The sequence below is a fragment of the Gekko japonicus genome, unplaced genomic scaffold (genome assembly GCF_001447785.1).
Source record: "Gekko japonicus isolate JY-2015 unplaced genomic scaffold, Gekko_japonicus_V1.1 scaffold299, whole genome shotgun sequence".
In the NCBI taxonomy this organism is placed as follows: Eukaryota; Metazoa; Chordata; class Lepidosauria; order Squamata; family Gekkonidae; genus Gekko; species Gekko japonicus.
In genome coordinates, this window is record NW_015170896.1 from 528,129 (window position 1) to 538,003 (window position 9,875).

Consider the following 9,875-nt stretch of genomic DNA (forward strand, 5'->3'; position numbering starts at 1 on the left):
GGGAAAGGCCTCTGTGCCCTCCACAGCAACCAGATGCTAGATTAGATGGATCCAAGAGGGTATCTCTGGTAGACTGCACATAGTGCTAAAAAAAGCCCTCAATCCCAAATGGCCAACCAACACCAGAGTGAGAACTGCAACCCTACAGCAGGTACAGCTGGAAGGGGATCTTCTCTCTTTCTGCTCTCGTGACAAGTATTGCAGTGGGGACACCTCAAAACTACTTTTCGCTGCAGCGTGCTGTGAAGCCACTCAAACACCCACGTTCTGTCAAAATAAAATTTATGCAAGATCACATTTTCATCTTTGCCACTGATGGAAGACAGGAGCAGCCTTGGGAGTTTTGAGAGCACCCCGGCTGGGTCTGGCACATGTTCCCTTTTAAAACAACCTGCATCGCCATCTCGAGCTTTGGGCAAGTGTTTGAAGAGGGCGTGAACCCCGGCTGGGTCTGGCACACATTCCCTTTTAAAACAACCTGCATCATCGCCATCTCGAGCTTTGGGCAAGTGTTCCCTCCCTTGCCCCCTCTTAGACCCCATTTAAACTCTGATGCTGGCGAGACAAAAAGGCCTGACTTAGGAGACCTTGCCTGGGTGGCACGTCAGGGACTGGGCACATGGGTAGGTGTTGGCCTGATATTTTAACTAAAGAGGCATGGCTGGCATCACATGACCTGAGTCATGACATACATGTAGCAGACCAGTTTCAATGAGCTGCAGGCTGAGTGCGAACGCCCAGGACTAAGGACTTCTACCCTGGTATCTGACGAAGGGGGCTTGGACTCTCAAAAGCCCCCCCCCAGCTTGTTGGTCTCTTAAGGTGCGACGGGACTCAAATCTCGCTCTTCTACTTTTACCGTCAGTGTCATGTTTCAATCAGGCCAAAGTACATGTCTTCTTAGGCAGTGAGAGCTGGGCTGTGTCACTTCATTCTGCGATGGGATTCCCCCCCACACACACCAATGATGGGATAAAGTTCTCTATGCAGAGAAAACAAGCATGTCTATGACTCATTAAAAAGGCTGACAGAAAGGGCCAGGAAGTTCTCTGTGTGCCAGATTTTTGTTTTTCAATCCAGAGCCGGTCAGTCACGTAAATCCATGCTTGCAACCGGACGTGATCCAGCCCAGAAAATTCTCCCTCTCTGCTGGATGGCATCAGTCTTCGCCCATTTTATAAAGCAACACTAAGAAATGGTGTGTCTTACTGTGGAGTGTGAAACCCATCCCACACACATCGGGGAGGGGCCACATAGGTTATCCACTGCTCCCATCCTACGTGACAAGGATCGGCCAAAAGCCCAACCCCCTTCATGAGCCAGGCCAGGATCTCCAAAGCTGTTGCTGTGGCAGAGAGTATGTCCACTGAACAACAGGAGCCATTGTAGAGTAGGGACCGTCAGCCCTGTTGTAACCAGGGAAGGGAGGTGGCTGTTGACCGCGTTGGTTGCTGGAGGTCCCCCATGGTTGCCAGGGGACAGAAACAGGTTCTCCCAGAAGGCTCAGCAGTTCACACAGTCTACTGTCCTGGCACGTGTTGTCAAGAGGAGGGTGGCCCGTTTCAGGTCACGCCAACGTTGAGGTAAACCTTCCATCAGTCCCGGCCCAGCCGATAGATGTGGTGCTGTGCTCCCCGCTCGCTGGCAGAGACTTCGAACACAAAGGCCACGCACAAGAGCAACTCCTGAGTTTCTTGATCCCGCAAAACCTGTTGTAGGGGGAAGATTCATGCAGAAGTTTCGTCACAGGATGGCCTTCTCCTAGAGCTACTCGGTTTACGGGGAATCTGCCCCAGCCCCGCTGATCTACCCAGGGATCTTGTTTTCTCCCGGCCTCAGGGCTATTTTGGGGCAGGAACGCACAGGAACGGAGTTCCGGCTGGCTCCCGAGTTGGCCACACCCAGCAGGAACTCATTAGCATAACAGGCCACACCCAACAGCAGAAACTCATTAGGATTGGCTACATTAGGGGTGTGTGGCCTAACATGCAAAGGAGTTCCTGCTATAAAAAGGCCCTGGGTTTTGACAACAAACAAGGTAAACAGAATAAGAAGCAAAAGGTGGGTGTGGCTGGATGAGCACACTTCTGGCAACACGGGGATGTGGCCTCATATGCTAAGGACCTGTGCTGTCAGGGGTGTGGCCTAATAAGATAATACGTTTCTGCTGTTGGGTGTGGCCAGTTATGCTAATGAGTTCCTGCTGGGCTTTTTCTACAAAAAAAGCCCTGCCCGGCCTCTGTTATTGTAAGACCCAGCCGCTTAAACCATATTTAGTTATGGGACACCCACCCAAATTTACTTTCCCTTCTTGGCTCTTCCAAGTTCCACACTCGGCCAGCTCACAAGCTGGGGGCTACACTTTACTGGCTTGCTTTGGAATGCTGGGAAAGGAAGCAGATTTTTTTTTTGTTCTGGCAGCGGCCGTGGAAGACACACAAAGCTGGAGAAGCTCCCGCGTCTGGTTTGCCTTGCCTCACGCTTGTGGTCCTGGAGAAGGAGGAGCAGCAGCCAGTAGTTATAAGTCTGGTCTGCACGGGCAGCATGAACTGCGAAGGTGGCTGAATGGACTGCAGTCAGGGACGGCTCCAGCTTATTTTGCACCCTAGGCGAGGATCCCTTCTGCGCCCCCCCCCCCCCCCCCCCCCCCCCCCCCACCCCCCACCCAAACAAAAAAAAAATAAATGCATTTTAGGAAGAATGAAAAACACAAATAATCAAGAAACTCCCAGAGTATGGGTCCGGGTGCAGTTTGGTGCCCCTAAGGGCCGTCCTGCTCTAGGCGATCGCCTAGTTCACCTAGTGAGTGAGCCGGCCCTGACTGCAGTACTTCTCACCGTGGTGTCCAGACAGCACCACAACAGGTAGTTAGTTTGCATACAAGCCTTTGTCTAGGGAAGGTGCCGTGGCTCAGTGGTAGAGCATCTGCTTGGCATGCAGAAGGTCCCAGGTTCAATCCCTGGCATCTCCAGTTCGAAGGGTCAGTTAAGAGGTGTTGCGTGAGACCTCTGGCCTGAGACCCTGGAGAGCCACTTCCAGTCTGAGCTGGGAATACTGACTTTCAATGGACCAATGGTCTGGTTCAGTGTAAGGCAACGCTGTGTGTACTCTAGCATGCTGATTTCGTTCTCTTCAACGCTTTCTAAAACATGGGGAATACTGGAGCAAAACGATTTTTGTAAACGTCCCTTCAGATACTGCTCTGTTTGTATCTACGGGTGGATTTCATCCTTCTACACGTAAAGATCTGCTACCCTCTGGACTATCCTTCCCCTTTTCTGGACACTGCCTAATGTAAGTTACTTACAAGCTACTTGAGATCTACTTTTGTCAGCCTTGTTATATATTCTACTGTAGTTACTGGAACACCCCCTAGTCCTGGTTTGCTGTGATTAATGTATTTGCGAGTTTATTAAACATTTGTCCATTTATGGTATTCATTGTAAACAAAACATGGGGACTGTTAAATAAAATTGCTGGCCCTACCTGCAAGTTGTAATTCATGCCACCACCACCTGAATGTTCTACCACTCTGTTGAATGAGGCTTCCCCATAAGGCAGCAGTAGCTGCTTCCCTCTAGAAAGCAAAGGCAGCTGCAGCAAAGACCACGCCCAGCAAGCCTCTCCAGCCCCATCTACCTGTAGTGGCTGCCGGCAGAAGAGAGTCTGCGCCTTTTCCCAGCATTCTACACCCAGGTAGAAAGGGAAGAAAAATGCAGTAGTGTTCTCCTCATCCTCCTTTGATCAGTGATGTTTTGAGAGAAAGAGATGCTTTCTGTATCCGTTCTCTTGAGTGCAGTTTCTGTTTACATGAAACTCTGAATCTGGCAAGAAATCTCTGTTCTGGCTCCCTTCCTCTTCCTCAACAAAGTCCCACTGTAAGACGTTTCCTCCCCATCCGCCCCCGCCCCCCAATACCTGCAGGATGGTGAAGTTTTCAAGCACGCTATCCATCATTGGCTTTTCCGGCAGCGTTCGCAGTTTGCGGATAAAATTAACGAGGTACTCGCAGAGCGGAGAGCGCGGCAGGCAGAAAACAAAGCGTCCGTCTTCCCAATGGGGCGGCTCGGCCGTCTAAGCAGACGGGGCAAGTGAAACAGGATGGTTAGTGGCAAACTGGGCAGAGAAACCCCCCTAATATCTCAAATACCCTTCTTCCTCCCACAAGAGGATTGGTTCCCAAGGAACAAAGCTGCTATTCCACACAAACTTACTAGAATGTAAGCTCCACTGAATATCAGTGGGGTCCATTTTCTAATTCCAGTTAGGTCAGTTTTGAGATATAAGCCATCTGAACCCACAAACGCCAAGGTAGAACTGGCTAAAGTCTTTCCCAAACACAGAACTTTCTTGATTCCCCGAGGTCCCCACTCTGGCTAAACTACAGATCCACAACCTTAATCCCAAAGTCCCCATCTCTATGCTGCTAAAGGTCTAGAAATCGTCTTTATGCTAGCCCCCAACCATCTCTCCTGCAAATCTAAATTTCCAAAAAGCGTACCAGGGCTCAAGCCTGACTTGAACTCCTGATCTTTGACCTGGAAAGCTTTCCCCTGCTGAAGACCAAATATGTGAGCTCTGGGTACAGCGGGTTACTTTGTCTTGAACTCCAGCACTAAAGCCCAGGTTTTGAGAAAGCCCTTCTATTCCCAAATCTGCAGCCCTCCAACTCCAAACTCAGAGCCTGGCTACACAGACGACTCGCCACCAGACGTGCCGTCCCGTGTAACCGAGCTCTGACAGCTGAGAATTATCCTGGTCCTCTGAAGACCTGTAGAGAAAGCTGGAGGAGATCACAGGCGAAGGTACAGGGAAGGAGAAGATGCTGCCTCTCCCATCCCCTTCTGCTTGTTTCTCTCAGCTTCGCAGCTGGTGCTCTCCACTGCTCTTCTCCCTCCCCAACTCTTAAGGAAAATCAGCTGCAAAGCTGAGAAATGAAGGGAAGAGAAAGGCAGCCAGGAATTCTGGCTTCGCTGGGCTCTTATCTGCCATTCCACCCAGCTCTCTCTTGCTTGTCTGCTTACAGAGCTTGGATTCACGCCGGGCTACGTTGTATGGGGCTGGTGTCTGTTAACCGTAAGGCTGTGCTCTTCTCCACCTCTCCACTGCCCGCTCAACCCCTCCATTCCCTCACACCCTCCGAGAGCCCCCCCCGCCCGCACCCACCTCCAGTTTTTCCACCACCTGTTTGCCAAAGGAGCAGACCTTGGAGGTGCAACTCAGAGTCAGAGCCCGTGGGCCCTCGTATCGGCTGCTCACCCCATAGAAGGCCCCTCCTGTGCCCCCTGGCTCTTCTTCGGGGAGGGGAAAGCTCAGATCAGCCTATGGCATGGGAAAATGAAAGAGAAACAGAGCGTTTTTCATGACTGGTGTGTAAAACAACACTTCTTACATCTCAGGTGCTTTGACATAAGAACTTAAGAGAAGCCATGTTGGATCAGGCCAATGGCCCACCCAGTCCAACACTTTGTGTGTCACACAGTGGCCAAAAATCAGGTGCCATCAGGAGGTCCACCAGCGAGGCCAGAACTCCAGAAGCCCTCCCACTGTTGCTTCCCAAGCACCATGGATACAGAGCATCACTGGCCCAGACATAGTGTTCTATCTATACATTGCAGTTAATAGCCACTGATGGACCTCTGCTCCACATTTATCCAATCCCCTCTTGAAGTTGTCTATGCTTGTAGCCGCCAGTTCCTGCACCAGTGAATTCCACGTGTTAATTACTCTTTGGGTGAAGAAGTACTTCCTTTTATCTGTTCTAAACCTACTGCTCATTAATTTTATTGAGTGTCCACAAGTTCTTGTATTGTGAGAAAGGGAGAAAAGTACTTATTTCTCTACCTTCTCTAATCCATGTATAATTTTGTAAACTTCTATCATGTCACCCCTCAGTTGTTGTTTCTCCTAGCTAAAGAGCACTAACCTCTTTAACCTTTCTTTATAGGAAAAGTGGTCCATCCCCTAATCATTTTAGATTGTATGAAAAGTTGTTCTTTAAGGGCCCATTGTTACGATAGAACCAAAACAGAAGGGGGTGGGGGACCCTGCCCTTATAAACATCAAAGTTGGGTACCCAAAGGCTGGGTGAGAAAAAATTATGAGAGATAAACAAAATATATGTATTTATTACAAAGTGCACTAAAACTCTACTTTCCCCTGTTTTTATAGACACATTCTGCCCTTGAAGTAGCAAATATCTGAACTTAGAAGTCCTGAATCTATATAACATGATGCAATTCAATATCTCTAAGCTGAAAACCTTGAAACACATTAAAACACAGGACCAAATGTGTTTCAGCCTATAAGGCATTCCAAATATTCTGTGTGGTATTCTTCAACTTTTAAGCACACACATCATGCAAATGCAGATTCAATAACTCCTACTGACCCTGGCTATAAAAATGTTCGGAGTGTGCACATATGTATCCACCTTTAGCTGATGGCCACCAGGCACATATCTTGCTCATCCCAGCAAGGCTTAGATCAGAGGTGTCAAACTCATTTGTTATGAGGGCTGGATCTGACATAAAAGTTACTTTGCTGGGCTGGGCCATGTTTGCCATAAAATGTAATCCAGGTACTAGAGATATAAACTTTATAAACAACACAGGCAAATCTAATTAATGACATTATTTTTTACTCAAAATACAAACAAAAGGAATTGATTCCTAGGAGTTAAAGCAATTGATTTACTGGGGAATCCACAGAAGCCCCAATAAATGTGTTTAATCAAATGCAAGACTAGGTATTTCCAAAGGGATACCGAACCCGCCCGCTAGCCATTTCCTTTAAGTTCTTGACAGCTTTGACCACACACAGCTCACTGTGTGTGCCTGTGCGCCTGCTCCCCCACCCCCCAGCAGCCTTCTGCCTTTCCTCTCTTCCACCAGTTGCTTGCGAGTTGGATAAAAGCCCTGAATGGGCTGGTTCTGGCCCCCGGGCCACATGTTTGACATCCCTGGCTTAGGTTCTGATGTTGAAATTAATACTTCTGTCTTTGGATTGACTTTAGAGATAATTTCTAACCAATCCTTCAACCATGGATGCAATGTTTTTTAAAAAACAGTAATAATATTCTTATTTTAAAATTTGAGTCTTGAGCTTTATGCGTAAGTTCTTCATTGCTGGGAAGATCCTTAGCGCTGCTTTCAATTAGCCAGCGTGCAAAACCTAATAAATAGATCTTCTCGGTAAGGACTGTGCAAGGTAGGAGGCCTTACGTCTTACAGTGGGGCAAAATGGGACAAAATCCACAAGTGAGAAGGGATTCACACTCCAGTCCAAGAGCAGAGAAGAAGAAAAGATTGGATTTATCCCCCACCACGACCTGAAGAAGTCTCAGAGTGGTTTACAATCTCCTTTCCTTTCCCCTCCCCACAACAGACACCCTATGAGGTAGGTGGGGCTGAGAGAGCTCTTTCGAGGACTGCCCATGAGAGAACAGCTCTGAAAGAACTTATGACTGGCCCAAGGGCACACCAGCAGCTGCATGTGGAGGAGTGGGAAATACTGAATACACAGATTGCTACGTGTTATCCGCAAGCGTCTAACAGATGCTGGAAATGTAAAGCAAACGTGGGGACGTTCTACCACATGTGGTAGAAATGTAGTAAAATGCTTAAGTTTTGGAAAATGGTACAAAAAATTATTTTTGAAATATTGAACCTAGAGATGGAACTATCGCCTGAAATATATTTATTGAATATGATCCCAAAAGGTTATACAAAACAAGACAAATACTTGATAGTATATATAATAACTGCGGCACGTATATTAGTGGCTAGAAACTGGAAGACAGATAAATTACCCTCAAAAGAGGACTTAATTGTAAAACTCTTAGCGTTAGCCCAAATGGACAACTTGAGTTTAATACTACAAGATAAAGACCATAATTGTCAAAAACAAAGGTGATTTAGGGTATATGAGTGGATAAAACATGTACCAGACTAATAAAGAAATAAATAGTTTTTATTATGTGTTAAGAATGTAAATATGGATTAACAACTCTAAAATATGTGTAATCTAACAAGATGAAATGTTTATATTTTTTCCCCTGAGAACTTTTGAAAATAAACGGTTAAAAAAAATACTGAATGCACAGTTCTGCCTCCCGCTGAAAGAGTTGCAGTGACACTGTATGAAGCAACAGGAAGATTTCCCGCTCCTCCACATGCAGCTGCTGGTGTGCCCCTGGGTATCCCAGTTCCTGGTTCTCCCAGATTAGAGTCCATGCTCCTTACCACTACACCAAACTGGCTCCAAAAGTGGATCACAGTGCAGTTCTACAGGGAGTTACTCCAGTCTAACTCTATTGATTTCAGTGCATTGTCAGTTTCTTCCCTTTTTTTGCTGCCTCCCACCAGTCAATAAATCTTGGGGCAGGCCAAGCACTTCCCTGTGATCTGGAACATCTCAAAATCTGCTCACCTGCTCAGTTCCTCCCCAACCAATCCACTGAACCTACTGGTTGAGGTGGGTAACATGGGGAAGCGTCCATGTCGTGTCACCAGCCTCTTTGCTGGGCCTCCTTATTACTTAGGGATTCAGGAGAGGAGACGGAAAGAGATCTGAGGGGTTCTCACCCAGAACTTGACCAAGAAGAAGGCGTGGGGAGGGCCTTGGTCATACAAGTCTCGCAGCCCGCCTCCTCGCTCGGGGAACTTGTCGTAGATTTGGCGCACGTCCACCATCTCCAGGGGTGAGTCCGTGGCAGGCGCGGAATCGATGTGCACAAAACGATGCTGCTGCTGACATTGTGGAGGACAAAGGGGACCAAAGTCAAAGACGGAACTTGTGGATACCTGCACAGATCCATCCGTTGCAATTGCAAAGATTTCTGTAGACGCAGAAGGGGAGGGGCTGTGGCTCAGAGGAAGAGTCTCTGCTTCTGACAGGTCCTAAATTCAATCCCCAGCATCTCCAGCTGAAAAGAGCAAGCAGGAGGTGATGTGAAAGACCTCTGCCTGAGACACCGGAGAGCCGCTGCCAGTCTGAATAGACAATCACTGACCTCGACGGACCAAGTAGGAGGCAGCTTCATGAGTGACACACTATGCAAAGTGACAATGACTGCCTGGCTTTTCGACTTCTCAGATAACATTCAGCATTCTTACAACACCTGATGAGCATAAAAGGCATTCTCTGCTTATGTTCTCGGCATATCTGCCAACAACGCTGCAAGATAGGTCAGTGTTGTTCTCCCATACAGGGGCCCCAAGCCTGCTCCCCGAGACCCAGTCCTCATTGCAATCATGATATTTAACAGGAGCCTGAATACTGAATGCACAGTTCTGCCTCCCGCTGAAAGAGTTGCAGTGACACTGTATGAAGCAACAGGAAGATTTCCCGCTCCTCCACATGCAGCTGCTGGTGTGCCCCTGGGTATCCCAGTTCCTGGTTCTCCCAGATTAGAGTCCATGCTCCTTACCACTACACCAAACTGGCTCCAAAAGTGGATCACAGTGCAGTTCTACAGGGAGTTACTCCAGTCTAACTCTATTGATTTCAGTGCATTGTCAGTTTCTTCCCTTTTTTTGCTGCCAACCAGGAATTCTAAGTTTAACCACTCCACCACACAGGCTCTGCTAGGTCAGGGAAATTGTTTGTCACAAAAGGGATATTTTTCACCCTCCCTGCCTGTGCTGCTCACCCTTGCTGGCATAAGTAAAGCTATGCTTCCATTGCAAATACCAAAGGGAAATTTGGAAGTTAATCTATGCCAGGATGGTCCAATTCCCTTCATTTCTGGCACTGCAAGTGCCACCATCCTCCTCCTGAAGCTGGTGGCCAATTTTGAGACTCCTACCTTTATTTTCTGATGAGTTATGCCTGCCAGAGGCCCTGGTCGCACGGGCCGGATATCGCGGGGGGGG

General features: G+C 48.0%; 1 protein-coding gene across 6 annotated transcripts in view; it reads right to left on the reverse strand.

The window, feature by feature from the left end:
• Window positions 1-430: 430 nt before the first annotated feature.
• The window catches only part of TEAD2 (TEA domain transcription factor 2), a 27,352-nt gene continuing 17,907 nt past the window's right edge, over window positions 431-9,875 (reverse strand). For 3 of the 6 annotated variants that reach the window (XM_015418563.1, XM_015418564.1, XM_015418565.1), the window contains 4 exons: window positions 8,586-8,753; window positions 5,167-5,322; window positions 3,919-4,074; window positions 431-1,709 (listed from right to left, as the gene is read on the reverse strand). In XM_015418563.1, coding sequence (XP_015274049.1) covers window positions 1,596-1,709; window positions 3,919-4,074; window positions 5,167-5,322; window positions 8,586-8,753 — 594 coding nt within the window. In that variant the 3' untranslated portion in view covers window positions 431-1,595. The remainder of the gene's footprint in view (window positions 1,710-3,918; window positions 4,075-5,166; window positions 5,323-8,585; window positions 8,754-9,875) is intronic. The other 3 variants (XM_015418567.1, XM_015418568.1, XM_015418566.1) reach the window with 3 other exon arrangements.